General features: G+C 47.8%; 6 protein-coding genes across 6 annotated transcripts; 2 read left to right on the top strand and 4 right to left on the bottom strand.

The window, feature by feature from the left end:
• Nucleotides 1-583: 583 nt before the first annotated feature.
• N7443_005429 (putative cholinesterase) lies at nt 584-2809 on the top strand (the record flags this gene model as incomplete). Its single annotated transcript, XM_056885485.1, has 1 exon — nt 584-2809. The coding sequence occupies one exon, from the start codon at nt 584-586 to the stop codon at nt 2807-2809; it is 2226 nt and encodes a 741-aa protein (XP_056740933.1).
• A 111-nt stretch (nt 2810-2920) lies between these two features.
• On the bottom strand, nt 2921-4403 carry N7443_005428 (Zn(II)2Cys6 transcription factor domain-containing protein; the record flags this gene model as incomplete). The annotated part of the gene is made up of 3 exons (XM_056885484.1): nt 2921-3736; nt 3793-4152; nt 4206-4403. The coding sequence occupies 3 exons, from the start codon at nt 4401-4403 to the stop codon at nt 2921-2923; spliced, it is 1374 nt and encodes a 457-aa protein (XP_056740932.1).
• A 990-nt stretch (nt 4404-5393) lies between these two features.
• On the bottom strand, nt 5394-6897 carry N7443_005427 (Molybdopterin synthase sulfur carrier subunit; the record flags this gene model as incomplete). The annotated part of the gene is made up of 2 exons (XM_056885483.1): nt 5394-6644; nt 6703-6897. The coding sequence occupies 2 exons, from the start codon at nt 6895-6897 to the stop codon at nt 5394-5396; spliced, it is 1446 nt and encodes a 481-aa protein (XP_056740931.1).
• A 905-nt stretch (nt 6898-7802) lies between these two features.
• On the bottom strand, nt 7803-9419 carry N7443_005426 (purine-cytosine permease family protein; the record flags this gene model as incomplete). Its single annotated transcript, XM_056885482.1, has 3 exons — nt 7803-8599; nt 8620-8929; nt 8982-9419. 3 exons carry the CDS (start codon nt 9417-9419, stop codon nt 7803-7805), a joined length of 1545 nt encoding a protein of 514 aa, XP_056740930.1.
• A 2198-nt stretch (nt 9420-11617) lies between these two features.
• N7443_005425 (uncharacterized protein) lies at nt 11618-13432 on the bottom strand (the record flags this gene model as incomplete). The annotated part of the gene is made up of 5 exons (XM_056885481.1): nt 11618-11994; nt 12056-12898; nt 12957-13189; nt 13247-13307; nt 13360-13432. The coding sequence occupies 5 exons, from the start codon at nt 13430-13432 to the stop codon at nt 11618-11620; spliced, it is 1587 nt and encodes a 528-aa protein (XP_056740929.1).
• A 330-nt stretch (nt 13433-13762) lies between these two features.
• On the top strand, nt 13763-15275 carry N7443_005424 (cytochrome P450; the record flags this gene model as incomplete). The annotated part of the gene is made up of 2 exons (XM_056885480.1): nt 13763-14706; nt 14762-15275. 2 exons carry the CDS (start codon nt 13763-13765, stop codon nt 15273-15275), a joined length of 1458 nt encoding a protein of 485 aa, XP_056740928.1.
• Nucleotides 15276-15517: the final 242 nt, after the last annotated feature.

Below are 15517 nucleotides of genomic sequence, written 5' to 3'. Positions count from 1 at the left end.
GCTCACAACTCGAACTTTGAAGCCTTGGAGCCTTGGTCTTCCAGGTAACTACCTGCCCCCGCATTTCCGCAACTACCCCTGGGCCAAACTTACTTGGTCAAAAACATTCTAGAACTGTTCCAGAACTTAACGTTGTCAGTGGCCGAGCTTGACCGGACCGGGCAAGGGGCCTACGAAGAAGTCGTCTCGAAGACAAACCAAACGAGGCAGACCTTGAGAGCGGGTCCACACGCCAACAGCCTCGGTGTTTACCCCACATTATGAGAGATTTACCCTCCCTGATCGGCAAAATGCCCCCGTTGATTACATCGTTCGAACGCCAAACGCCAAGGGACGGACTTCGGAACGTATTAGCTGCCACTCGGACTCCCAAGAGGGTCGCAGCGCTTCCCCCGCTCTAATTGATTAACAGCTATGTCCAAATCAGGGAACATCTCCAGTGATTCTGGTCCGTCAATTGGCTATTCTCCCCTTAGCGATGGTCAGCCATTAATGACAAGCAATACGAAGACATTTAAGCGACTACAAAACCGGTATTCTCTTCAAGGCTTGTCTGCCATCCATCTCCTCCGCACCTTTTAAAATGCGATTTCACTGGGCAGAAGTGCTTCTCTTAGCTGGCTCTGCCCTTGCATCCCCATCTACGAAGACACGTGGTGCGCCATGTATCAACTCCCTGGGCAGTTTGCAGGTGTTGCATTATAACAACCTGGGCCCCCAGAACAATGGAACGTCAGCCGTTCTCGTGTATGGCGAGTTGAGCCACAAGGACGCCGCAGCACGGTGTGCTGCAATTGGAGAGGAACTTCATCTATGGTCCTCTACATCGTCTCGTACGCAGACACAGCTCCTCTATGAGCTGGACTACTTGGTTTTCTCTAAGAAATTACGTGCCGATGCTTTCATTTGGGTATCTACCGAGCCAGTCCACGGCAAGCAGTGTCACGCTCTTTCAATTTCACACAAAAAGCTACTGCATATTCCATGCGATGTCGAACTCCCCTCGTTATGTTCCTCAGCACCTCCTCCATCCACAGATCTTGATAGGTGCCCGAGAGAGTCGACCAAGCTCTCCATTAAGTCACAAGGCTACAGTATGACTGGATATCGCGATGCCCGCTCTTTTCGATTCCTCGGAATCCCATTCGCAAACCCGCCGATCGGTCATCTACGCTTCGCACCTCCACAAGCTTACTCGGGTCCAGCGGTCATCGATGCGACTACGATGAAGGAATCTTGCATCCAATCACTGTCTAGCTTCGGCACGCTAGATAATGGGGATATCTCCGAGAATTGCCTTTATCTCAACGTATATACACCTGTCTTGCCTTCCCCAAGGGATCAAAAGACCGGACTTCGTCCGGTCGCGGTTTACCTGTATGGTGGCGCATTTACGAAGGGGACTGCAGCCATGATTGACTATGACGGGGGTAATTTCGCGAGTCGTAGCGATGTGGTCATCGTCACCCTCAATTACCGCGTCGGTGCGCTTGGATATCTTTCTACTGGAGACCTAACTACTGGAAGCTATGGGACTCGTGACCAGATTATGGCCTTGAAGTGGGTCCAAAAACACATTGCGGATTTTGGCGGAGATCCATCTCATGTTACACTCTTCGGACAGTCTGCTGGTGGGCAGAGTACAGTGGCTTTGCTATCATCTTCTGCTGCAAAGGGTCTTTTCTCCAGCGCGCTCGTTCAGTCTGCGCCACTCGACCTGCCCTGGTTCCCACGCAAGCTATACTCGAAACACATAGCACCGGAAGTTGGCAAAGCGGTTGGATGCGATTATACGAGCTCGGAGCAAGCTTTTCTCAATTGTCTTCGGGCTGTTCCCGCTACGAAGTATCTCGACAACTCCACTGCCTTTGAAAATGCTACTACCAGCATTACCGCAAGTATCGCGGATCACTACTATCACAACACGAAGATGCTTTCGGGAACCGAACCATTCATGCCGATGGTTGACGATTCAGGATCTGGCGTGATTGACGATCAATTCTATGAGCTTCTGGCCAATAACAGGCTCCCCATTCACGTTCCAACGATGTTCACCAACGTGCACGACGAAGCCGCCCTGTATACCGATGGGGAAATCTCAAATTTTGGATCCACACAACTTGCACTGGATGCCTTGCTCCAAGTAGCATTTGGCGCTGAACTAGCCCCCAAGATGATTTCTTCCAATGCATTTGAAGTCAATAGCTCAGACCCAGATGGCGTCCGTAACGCTGCTTCTGATGCGCTTACAGCCAGCGAGTGGACCTGTGCCCAAGGATATCTTCTCAATAAAACGCGCTCCGCCTTTCCTGCCCTTTATGAGGTGGAAATTACCAACGGACATATCCAGACCAACGTGGGTGTTCCAGCAATTTGTTCTCCCAACAATGACTACAACGCGTCGTGTCACACTTCGGACGTGTTGCTCGCATGGGGCACGTTGAATTCCAAGACCAAAAACGTCGATCCTTACTACGATGATCAGGATATCCGACACTCGCAACTCTTACACGATATATTCGGCGCCTTTTTCCGCACCCGAAATCCGAATCCCGACCTTTCCTTCCTGAAAGTTCGTGGGCCCGCTTATGCGACGACTCATGCTATTTTTGCGGGCGGGAAGCACATAAACCCTTCGCATGGAGAAAAGCTCAAGGGCTATTCAATTGAGCAGTATCACCCGGAAGATCGGAATTTGACCCTACTTGGCATCCCGCCGTCTCATATTGCCAACTTTGAAGATTCGGACAAGTGTGCTGTTTTCTACGACTACGGACTCACTTTCCAGCGCGCAAAATTGACAGATTAAGAATTTTTCCGAGGCCTCTGGCACAATGGTATACGGAATGATAAAAGAAAACTTGGATTTAAACCCATTTAATCCAAAAACAATTACGTGAACAATATCACCAACTTGAATCTAGAATACCAAATAGTTTTCAGTTTTCAGCTGGTATCCACACTCCTTCGCGGGAAATTTCAAAAGTTGTAATATCCTTGGATCGGGGCTGTGCTCCAAAAACATGCATATGGCTATACACTCGCCTCGAATCCTCCCTTCGATCCAGGGCTGTAATTCTGCTAAGGAGCACATAAGCCCCATCCACTGCGCCAGTATGACTAGAGCTGGCGAGTCTCTTTGTCGTAGAAGCGAAAGGAAGTCACAATCTAACCGACCCATGAATGAGGCGCAGTGTCCAGCATTTGGTACCGTTTTTTCCAATTCGAAAAGTGGGGTCAGGATCCGAAGAGGACTGTAATAAATATTTGTCTTATCTGTAGTAAACTCGTCAATGCCACAGAGATCTGCCAGATCAGAATCGAGGCCTTCTCGTCCTTGTTCAATGCCTTCGAAAATTTGGCGCTCTTCTTTGTTCAAGTATGCGAATGCATTTGCCCAGATACTGCCGGGTATGAATGGCCCGGCGAGGTTTAGAATGCATTGAATGCCACTTTGTAAAGCGAGCCAGTTCATGGCCTCGGGTCGGTTGGTGAGTACCCATGATTCTGTGGGGTCAAAATGCTCAGGGCAAATTGTCATAGCTCCCATCAACATGCATGATGATAAAATGGCATCCACGTTAGCTTGATGAATTTTTGAAGACAGTTCCGCTTGATAGAGTTCTATGGCGCGCTGCCAGAAAAAGGACTCGGCAATTGATCGCTCTTTGTTTGGTGAGACTCGGTTCATATGAAGCATGGCTACACCAAGAATAGTGTACATCAGGTATGGTGTCTGCATTGAAATTGTCAGAAACTTAATACTTCAAAGGTGGTCATTGGAGAATTTACAGCGAATGACACTCTTATCATGTCCGTTCTCATTACGTCTCTAATGGCGGGTTGGGCGATTGTCTCAGTTGAACATTTCACAAAATGGTGGAATGCAATACCACTCATTGAATGTGTGGACCCCGGTGCTGTTAAAGCATAAGACGACCATTTAGGGTCAAGGCTCAAAGTCCCCTCGACATTTTCCATGACGTTATCAAGTGAAAAGGAGAAACAAATGGTGCTCGGGTCGCTCGGGGTCGATATTATCTCAACACTCTTCTTAGCGTTCCCATCAAGGGAACTATTCGACTCTGTGGAATAGTCACATTGGATCCCCTTTTTCTGACATCTTTGGCAATGCGGTTTTTGTTCATCGCACTGTCCTAGACGTCAGTCTTGCTCCAAACGAAATCAGGTATCATCATTCATACCTTGATTCTTCTTTTCTTGCATGTAAGACAACCAGCTCGAGATTTTCGATGTGCTCGCCTTGCATGGAATACATGCTCATGCGTTTTTCCATGCACGGCTATTCGGAATACATTCTGAAGGTGGCGGCCCGTCAAGCCCGCTTCGGCAAGAGGATTGTCAAGAGGCGTGTGCCCGGAGGAGCTACTTTCGGATGACATCGGTTCCAGCGTCAGTCTTGGACTGCGTCAATTATTTCTGATTTTCATTTTCAGCTTGATGACTGTTTACAGTCAAAGTTGAAGGATATCGTTGGCTTCAGCATAGCCACAGTCCGTTGTCGCCATATATCCCCCGTCGGAGGTGGAAAAAGTGTTAGTCCTCATATATTTGCATTGTTTGCATGCTTATCCCATAACTAACTAGTTAGTCAGTTACCACTGATCGGGAAACCACCGTCACGTTCTAACACAGAACGAGATCTTCGGGAGGCCGGAAAAATGTTATTACTTATTGTTTATGCTGTTTGCATGGCTATCCCTACATAAACTGTCGATCCAGGGCTAGATAATACCAGAGATTTCCATCACTGATCGGGCTGACCGCTTTTGTATTTGACATTCTTGAACGGCCACATCTGTGATTTTGAGTAGAGTTACGTGCTCGCTTTTCGCGTCTCTTTACGTACAGCCTGGAGGTCTCATTAACCACCCCCCGGCTACACCGGTATATACGGAAGATTCTGAATTGAGGCCACCCCAATGAGGTTTCTATCAAGCTGGTGATTCAAGCAGATACCCAAGTAGTCCTTCCGTATGAAGCATTCATCAACCCGCCGGGCGAGAATATAGATACTGGACCACTCGATCTATCTGATGTCATTATCAATACTGGTGGTAATAGTAATACATCTGCAAGGAAGATATATATGGGCCACTACTACTTGATATTCCGACCGATACGCCTATCAAGGGGCATCTAGATGATTTATCTACCGGGAAGGGGTATCGGAAGAAGATAAGTCTTATATTGAGGCTTTGATGAAGCTACACACAAGGCTACAGTTAAATGGGAGGAAACATAAGACACTGGAGCAGATGGGATTCAAACCTAAATAGAAAATCAGGGATAGGGTTTTAAGTGTGAATGTCATATAAGCAATGCCCCGTACATGAGACGCTGCACACATTGGGGGTGTGCAACCGCTAGCTTTAAAGGTTGCGCAGCTCCTCCTCAATGACATCCCAAGCCCGAGGCAAAAGTGTTCCCATAAACCAATAGTTCTCTGCATGGTCTTTTCCAAGCATCACAAAAATGTTGAGCCCCTCGAAAGTATTGTCGAGAGATTCGTTAAAGTAGTTTACCATTGTCCCAAGAGGATTTGTTCTGGTTTCTGTGTTCTCGCCCTGGGTGATGACTGCCGGACCAAAGTTGGCAGTCTTCATTAATTCCGCTTTGATGACATTGTTGAAAATCACGGCAACGCTATCCGAGTTCCCGAACAGAACCCTTGGAGCCCTCCCCGCTTCGATATCTGCCATCACAGCCTTCAAAAACTTGCGGGTTTGTTGTTCTGTTCCCTGTTCTGTGACATGTTGGCGATGACCAAGTGCAATCGGCCCGAGTGGACCTTTAGCAACCTGTGAAGAAAGGAACGCGTATGTCCCCAATACCATGTTCTGAATGAAGACTCCACTTGATTGAAGCAGCAATGGAATTCGGAAACGAAGGTTGAGAAGACTCATAATAACAATCGAACGCGAATTTGGCTCGGATAATGCGATGGCCCGGGTCGCCCAGGCCGTGAGTATGTCACTCTCGCTGACAAAGGGAGCAGGCTCAGCTTCCGGAGCGACTGTAGCGACTTCTTGCCGTGTCCGGATTTTGAGTTTCTCGTACGAAGCCTTGGGAAGGAAGATAACTCGGCGTTCTCGAGAGCCACTCCGAATCATGTCCCATAATGACCGTAGCTGGAAGATGAGTAGGCTAAGTCCCGTCAGCCGACTTTTTCCGAGAATAAACTCATCGTCGTCATCGGCTACGATTGCTGGATGTTGGAGAATGTCTTCGCGTGCGCCCAGAACAGGTGGTACGTCTTCTTCCCGACCGGCTAAAACTGAGGACCATGCAGCTAGAAGGGCTTGGCCGCCCATGACATCCATCAATACATGAGGCCATACTAGAGCGGCGATGGTCGCATCGCGAAAAGAAGTGACATGAAGAAATATCGGAGCGATATCTTTCTGGCTAACTTCCTCAAACTTGGGGAAGTCGGCCCGAGCAATGAATGGTCGGAAATCGCTCGGAATTGGATGAGTGGATGGGCCATCCGTTTCCTTTGGAAGATTCCGTGCAACTGGATGGTCTTGAAGTCTCATGTCATAAGTCAAATGTGAGAACGACACATTCTCTCTTTTCGTGGCAGATGAGTTTTGGACGTGAATTTTCCATTCTTTCTTGCCCTGTTACGCATTAGCTGACTCAGGCTCTAAGAAGCCTTGGGACTTGCTCATCTCCCACCTTGCAGCGTATACGTCCACCAAATTTCCTCCAGTCTCCTATCTCTAGCAACCTGGAAAGGGAACTATTCAGTTTTTGAGCGTCAAGAACATCATTGAATCGCATAACCCAGTTCACCCAATTGGGATTATTATCCAGGGCGTGTAGCGGATAAATATCATCACGTGCGAAGGCGGAATGTTTCTCAATATCCATTCTGATAGGTGTGGAAATGAAATTTCTAGATCATAGAAAGTCGAGGGCTCAGGGGTGATTTTGTAAAAGCAGCTAAGAGGCTGATCCATACGAAACCTAGAGCCATTATTGGGTTATTCAAGTTGGAGACCGGACGTTGAATGTGTAACTGGTATTATTGGCCATTCAGGGGTCCGACACGTTTTATTGCGGACCGATTATCGAGTCTATTGCCAGAGTCACGTCAGAGTGGATCTGCACAGGCACCTCGAGTTGGGTGAGGGCCAATATAGGTTGAGATCTGCATTTCGTGAAGTCTATCCAGGGTAATAAAGTCTATGTGGACCGGTCGCTGCGAAAGCTACCTCGGTTTGCAACCAATGCTTGAGAGTTTTTCTGGGGTTTACTTGAGACTCCTCGGTTGCAGGCCCTTGTTATTCTAATACCAGTTTTTGAGCGATGTGAAACGTCTCAATTTTGGACCGTTGGCCCACACATCCGTGTCAGATACGATGCGAACGCCAAGAGCTGATCATCCCGGTCGGAAACGTACGGCACCTGCCCATATCGGGAGCTCCGCCATGAAAATCGAACCCTGACGGAAGAAATCCTAGCTACGTAGTTCAAGTGTCGCATCCATCCCACTTATTCAAAAAACAGGGTGAATTCCTTTTCAACGGCTCGCATGTTCCGGAAAAGCCTCCCAGTCAATTGGAGCAGAGGTTTCACCACCGGTATGATCTTAAACTATGACCTTGTACGTACGCTAGTAAGAAATTGATTGTAATCATATGAGGAATGTGGGTTTATAAGTCGAAGAAGTAAAACTGCTCGTTACGATCATATATCTCGCGACGTAACGTTTTGATAAATCAGGAAAGACATAAAATTGAGCGATAACATAACCTTGAAACTAGGCTACACCACTAACGGCCGACATACTTCAGCTCTAACCATCTCAGGCATGGAAACACTATTCCACTCCAGCTCGCACCTAGCGGGATGCCAAAGTCGATTCCACCTCCCACGAGGTTGCCGATAGGTCCAGTAAAATAAGTCTGGTTCATTCCCAGAATTGCGCCAGCCCACCCGACAAGAAATGCAGCCAGCGCTGCGAGACCGATTGGCAGAAGCTTGGGACTATTCCATGCTGTCCAGTCATATCCAGCCTTGCGGCGGAAGATAAATTCTTCCTCGAGCGTAAGCGTAATCCAAATAGCGACCCAGTATCCCATCAACGCCAGGAAGTTTTCAAACACATCATAGAAGCTGTTACGCCCGACGCAGGCCAGCACTGTGTAAATCATGACGCCAACGACTGTCCAGATCAGACGAGGGATCTGCGCAAACCATCGCCCCAGGAGCTGAAAGCTGAGTGCGGCCGAATAAGTTCCGGCGACATTATTCGCGATAAGTCCTAGGGCCAGTATCACGCTGCAAAAGCTGCCGAAGCGATCAAGTGGGCGGAATATTTCGACTAACAGGGCGCCAGTGCTCTGGTCATATGCATTCGCCCAGTTCGGGTTCGACGCTGTTCCGGTACCGATGCCGACGCCTAGCATGGTGGTGAATGCAGTTGAGATTCCAAGGCCAAGTGTGGCTGAGAGACAAACCTTCCACCGGGTGGCGTTTGGCGAGAAATAGACGTAAAAATCGGCGCCGGCCGGGGCCCAGGTGAGCGACCCAGAGAAGACCAAAAAAAGAAACTCATTCGATCCGCATTCTTGACCTCGTTTGATGAACCTGTTGTCATTGCGTCGGTTTTGAATAATGGACCGGCGAGTCCGATGAGGATGAACATCACCATGAGCTGCGGCACCCATGCATACCGTTCGAAGGTATGAAAGACCCCAATACCAAATACAACGACCAGCAGTGAGACGAGAGAAGCGACGACAACCCCGACAATCACGGTCATTCCACCTCCATCTATCGCTGTCAAGATCTGTCCTGTGATGAGCACGTCTACGAGGCCCCACCCAAGCATAATGACGAGATTGAGAAGAACGCAGATGCGAGAGGGCCACCAGCCCATCGTATAGCGAATTATGACCTACTACTATGTTAATGAATCTCAAATTACCCGATCAGCACACGGTGTTTACCATCGTTCGGTTTCCGCTGGCCGGCCCGAACGTGGAGATATAACCAACAGCTAGGGCCGCCAGCATAGTGGCAAAGACTGACAACACCAGGCCATCGCTCAGGCCGATCCCAAATACTTTCGGGCCTAACAGGCCTATCGCGATCGAGGCTGCTGTGCAATTCGACGAGAACCAGACTAAAGCCATTTGGCAGTAGTCCATCAATGAGGTTTTAGTGCCACGCAGCTCTTCTGGGACACGGTCGATTCCTCGTGCTTCCATACCGAACTTCTGCTCCAAATAAACGACCCAGCGTTGCAATAGGTTCTGTGGTTCAGACACCTCTTTTGCGACACCGGCTTCGATTACTGAAATTTCATGATCGGGAACAGGCAATTTGTCCGCGTCCATCGTCCTTGTCGGATCATGATGGATCGCATCAAATGAGGATGGTGACATGACGCGCAAAAAGATCAGCGCGAGTGATGGAAACGGAAGCCGTCTAGTTTGATGTTGAAATGGGGCATTTTGTCCAGAAAGCATCTGTTTAGCTGAAATCGAGGCCCTCGCAGGTATTCCCAACCCCGCCTCTAACCCACGCTGGGAGATGGTAGAAGCCACCCCACTCTTGGACATTTGTGTAACAGATTTCGTCATTGCATAATCGTATGTACTGTATCGCAGCTTTCTAAACTTTTTGCCTGAGCCTAGTACATATTAAGCATGATAGACAGGGTTTTCTTCTGGGACTATGCACTTCCCATGTTCCTCTCCTCCCCGCCAATATGCTCCTACAATGTCCTATCTTAGTAGCCTATGACAAACAAACAACTTTTGACAGATTCTTTTCGTTGATGGAATACAGGGATAGAGTGATGTGCCACTCTGGGAGATGATCTGCACTGCGCTATGCAGGGGTATGTGGACACGGCGACTGCCGGTCCTCGTTTGTGCAGATGCTTTCACAAGTCTATCCCTGGAGGCTGTGAGATCCACCGGCTCCATTGGACATGGTTGTCCACATTCCCTTTGAAATATATAAGCAGGTACATTAACAAAGAAATGTCCTATAGCCCAAGTGCATGATTCAAGGGCCCACAGAAATCATGGACTGTAAATTTGAGTTCTAACTGAACGTTTACCGACACACGAGCAGGAATGTAATTAGGGCTAACGTGACAATTCTGTTAGATACGTTCTTGGGCTTGCATCTCTCATGGGCCGGGGTATGTAGTCTAAAATATTGAGCGTTGCACGCCACGTCTACTACCTCTAATTCCCTCGGCCATCAAGTCATTTGTTTCTATTCTCGCTGTCCAACATAGTTATATATATCTACGATGGAAGGGCGTAGAGAACATGGTTTCTCGACCGATCAGCCGTACTTAATCCATATCCTCTGGACTTTCTCTTGCTTTTCAATCTGCTGTCAGTTAGGAAAACCGGGGAGAATACGATGGGTTATCGTAATCACTGGAGGCGGTAACAGGCACGCAAAAATTAAACTTACAAGATGGCCAGCGGAAACTTGTATTAAGACGTAGCTACCTATCTGTGGATAATCCTACTCAGGCGCTAAAAAGCCAAACGCGCTGAGGAGTTTTCGTGGAAAGAATATAGACTTTTTCGACAACAAGTATAACCAAGATTCAAGGTTTACTGACCCTTAGCCCACTAAGTAATCACCCATTTTAAGTTCTTATGGGCATCATAAAGCAAGCGTCAGCGGGATTGTTTCGGGAGGCGTCTCTGATACAATTCTAGCTACCTGTTCTAGTACTAATTGTGGGTCTGAGCAGCCAATTGACTACCTCAATACCTATACGAACTCGAACTTCCTTTTTTGCCATTGAGTTCACAAAGATCAACATTATTAATTATTCTTCCCACACCCTAAGTTGATTCATTTATTTGCAATCTGAGAGTTGGCCCAGCCAGGGGTTCAGTTACGTAAGCGTTCAACGGCCTTTTTCCCTCGCTTTCATGTCATTAATTGACCTGTGCCCTATCTCCTTGATCCTTCTGATCCATTGATCTTGTTTCTATCTCGCAGAACTCTTCATCATATCTTTTAATCCTTTTTTCCGAGTTATCATTAATTTTAGATAACACGACTCCATTTAAGACCGTCGTGATTAGCACGGTGGAACAAAAAGGTATTATTCCTTATTTTTGACTCGTAAAGTGCACCTATATGAATTTAAAAGGTCCTCATCACTAAAAGTTCCCTTCACAGATTCAATCATGGGTCACAGGCTCTCCACAGTCTATAGTCATTTATCTTCCGCTATACATCACACGGGTCAACTGCTATTTACGGAATCGAAGCCATAAGTTCAGTTAAGTTGTACGCGAGTTTCATTTAGCGAGTCTTGGACTTGTGCAGTAGACCAGGGAAAGAATGGCTGTAAATGGATGCAGCAGTATGTAAACTTTGCACATGCTTCCATGGTTTCTATTCCGCCTAAAATGGTGCAGGTGTCGCTTTTATGTTCTTAGTTGTATAAGGCAGAGAACAATGTTGGTAGGCGTTCTAAGATTAGAGACAGATTTTTGGCAGATTACCTTCTTTTCGTACTTATCCATAATGAATCCTACGGAGCAATCTCCCAATTCAACGTTCGCATTTTGCTTTGCTAATTAGACATGTTACATACTTAGGCACCCTTTGAATCTGAATTATTAGCATTGAAAGGCTGAGACATCGATGAGCTTTCCAATCCATCAACAGCCAGACCTCTGACACTTGAGGGCCCAGCAAAGCGCTTTGATGCAGTGGTAAACCAGGTGATAGTGCTAAGTAGAGTCACCAGTCCAATGGCTGCACTGGTATAATTCATCGAGTCCGAGGTTACTGGAGCCTCAGAGGGGAAGTTGAAAGTAATTGATGCAAACAGCAAAAATAGGAGACCAATCGCATTGCAGGCGAGTGAGAGAGGCAGAGACAGTGAGTAGGCTCCCGTAAAAGTCGCCGTGTGATGACCGAAGAAATATCCGAGTAGTCGGGCAAAAAGAGCCAGGCCGTAGGACGCATCTAGTTTAGATTCGTGTTAGATTTTGAAATTGATTATATTGGAGAGAAATGGTTGACTCACAGAAGCCGGTTGTGGCAATGGAAACTACCGTGTCAAATCCAGTGACCGTGCCGAAGTAAATTGCATTCAGGGCCAACTGCACTACCAAGGTCAAGAGTATAGCGTAGATCGGTATTTGACGCTTAGGCTCAACTTTTGAAAACAGACGCGAAAATGGCAGGCCATGGTCGCGGGCAAAAGCATACACAGATCGCGAGCCCTCTGCCACAAGACTCACTGATGCGACGATGATAATGACTGTTATCATACTCGCCAGGATACAGGTTCCTACTTTGCTCTGAGTGGAATCATAGAAAATCTGGATAACGGGAACACCAGTGGTTGAGTTCGCCGTTGCTTCAATATCGCCCATGCAGAAGCATAAAGTGAGAAGAAAAAAAAAACCGGTAACAGCACCCATGGCAACCGCCAAAAGTATTGCCTTTGGAGCATCTCGACTAGGATGGGTCATCTCTTCCGTCATGTGGCTGGGAGCATCATAGCAACACATCCCGAAGAAGCTCTGCAGGATTCCAATAATAGTAGCCATGCTAGCGCCGAAGCCAGTCATATTCTGGAAATCCTGAAAAACAAAACTGGCGTCCTGTTTATTGTCGTTTGTTGCTAGTAGAGTGATAATGACAATGAAAAAGGAAACAATGTTCCACATCAAAATCAAGCGTGACAGACGGTGTAAGGCGTGAGGAGAGAAGATATTGACGGCCGTAGCAAAAGCTGCCACGGCCCAGGCCACCAAGACGGTATGCCATCGCTCGATTGTATAATCTGGGAAGACAAGATTGGCTTGGCCTAGAATATAATTGGATCCAAATGAGTTGTTCACCGAGCCCATTGCCAATATACCTATCAAGCCATTTAGTTATGAAGACTAGGCAGGCATGTAGATTATTTTTGTACTCACCGATCAACATGAACCATCCAGTGATGTATGATAGTTGTCGAGACACTCGTGGCGGTGCCAACATGGCCACCCACGAGTACTGCCCTCCGGCTACTGGCCAACGCGAGCACATCTCAGCCATAGCCAGCGCAATTAATATAGTGAACACGCAGACACCGATCCAGCCAAAAATCATGACAGGGGGGCCGCCTGCCTCTACTCCGATAATAAAAACGCCACTCAAGGCAGTCCAACTAGATAGTTTAGCGCATGACACCGATTCGTTTTTTCACTCCAGCGGCAGTTCTTACCAGGTCACGATGCTGAAACTGAATCCCACCATGTCCAATAAGCTGAACGAACGTTTGAATTCTACCTCCGAATCAGTTTTCCAATCTCAACAATAACTACCTCACTTGCCCACCTTGCTGATACCCTAGGTTCTCTAGGGCAAGGTCCTCCTCTGTCGAGGCATCGAATACCTCTTTAGTCGCCATGTTGATTGTCGACAAAGTGGAAAGTAACACTTGATAGCTATTGTACAGGCCATTCTTCTTACATTGGGAATATATATGATAAAGGTTGGGTGTGGGTTACTATCATGATCCCTGTCATCTCGCGCGGTAGATAAGGTATCGATCGCCCAACCAGAGCGAAGGATTGCTCATCGGAGCTACCGAGGGGCTTACCTGATTATCGGCCCACCCGACGCGCGACGATAAGCATGATTACCCTGTTCCTAGGGAGGATCTCGCTGGCTCTTGACATTAAATATGTGACACACATCGGCTCCTTCAAGCCGCCAATCGAAAGTTTGTTATTGCATCATGGCATTATCCACAACCCTAGGAATGATATCCGCGCCCTGGTTATTACCTAGCGTATTATTTATTATTTTGGCCTGCAAATGGATCTATAATATATTTTTCCATCCGTTAGCCCGCGTTCCTGGCCCCAAGATCGCAGCCTGTACGTCACTGTGGTTAGCGTACCACACATATATCGGCGATGAGTGCACGGTTGTGTTTGACTTACACCGCAAATACGGCCCTGTACTACGCGTCGCGCCTAACGATGTCGACATTGCCCATGGGGATGCCATCGAGCCGATTTATCTAGCTCGCGGCGGCTTCGCGAAATCTCCAGTATACTCAAAGTTCGACATTGACGGCCACGCCACGATTTTCTCAACACTGACACTCCCCGAACGAGCGGATAGGGCTAAGTCCGTCGCACCACTCTTTTCAACCGCGTCACTTCGGCAGTCGGACCACGTCTTGTCGGGGGTTTTCGATGACTTCGTAGCCCGGTTGCGGCGAGAAGCTACAAAGGGAAAGCCTGTCAATGTCCTCAACGTGTCGCGTTGCATGGCGATTGACGCGGTAAGCGCGTATCTCTTCCAGCAACGTTACGGGGCTCTCGGGGAAGACTCGCGGGTAATGTCGGTCTCCCCATTTGTGGACGCGTACGTCGGCGTCGGCGCATTCTTCAACCTAATTCCCGGGATAATTGGAGATCTTGTGGTGAGGATCGCTGAGCGACTCATGTCAACCGAAGTCACAGAGAATGCTTTCAAGCTAATGGACAGCTATACCGGCCAGCTTGTCAAGGTCGCAAGGCCGAAAAGTGGAAGTTATCAGAGCCGCTTGTTGGAAAAGCAATCGGCCATTCAGTCACAAATTGAAGTGAAGGACGTCTGTTTTGCTGGGACAGACTCAACCAGTATGAACACTGCTACAACCATGTGGTATCTTGCGAAATACCCCGAAGTGTAGGTCTGCCTCTTTTATCTACAGCACGATTATATACTCAATGCAGATATATAGCTATAATCGTCTACAAGAGGAAGTCCAAAACGCAACCAACAAGGGCGAAGATCCGGCTCTCTGCAGCTACCTACGCGGAACTGTCCGAGAAGGACTTCGTTTGTCGTGGGCGAACCCAATTCGACTACCACGCACAGTACCCGCTGGAGGATGGAACTATCATCAATACAGCTTTCCTGCTGGGACAAGCGTGGGGGTTGCCTCGTTCCAGCTTCATCAAGACAGGACTGTCTTCCCAGAACCACTGAGTTTCATGCCTGAACGGTGGTTGAAACCTACAAATGAGATGCTTAACCATTTCTTTTCGTTTGGGAAAGGCACCAGAGCCTGCATTGCACAGAACCTGGGAACTTTGGAAGTCACAAGTGCGATTTTGAGAGTTGTCCAAGCTGATCTGCTTCGCGGATCTAGAGTAGTTGGTCATAGTGGGATCCGTATCAAAGAGTGGTTCAATTCCAGAGTGGAGGGGGAAGAAATTCTGATCCAACTAAGCCCTGACATTGCTACGTCTTGAATAGCAGTTGCCGAGAGGGACTCTTTATGTGGTTGATGGGCCCATGAACGCATGAGGCTTGGTCGAATGTATCATGAACACCAACAATTACAAGCATAAAATGAATTACGGCAGAATAAATTGTTGCCTGAATAAAAGTGTGGGGGGGGGGGGGTGTCGATTTAGCCCGTCCCAAAAGAAATTGCCAGAATATTGGTCATAAAGTGGTGATGAAAGCACCACGCTCACCTTCTAATTGAGAT

The sequence above is a fragment of the Penicillium atrosanguineum genome, assembly GCF_028827265.1.
Source record: "Penicillium atrosanguineum strain IBT 20685 chromosome Unknown utg000004l_segment0_segment0, whole genome shotgun sequence".
Taxonomy (NCBI): domain Eukaryota; kingdom Fungi; phylum Ascomycota; class Eurotiomycetes; order Eurotiales; family Aspergillaceae; genus Penicillium; species Penicillium atrosanguineum.
This window is presented reverse-complemented; position numbering and strand designations above follow the sequence as displayed.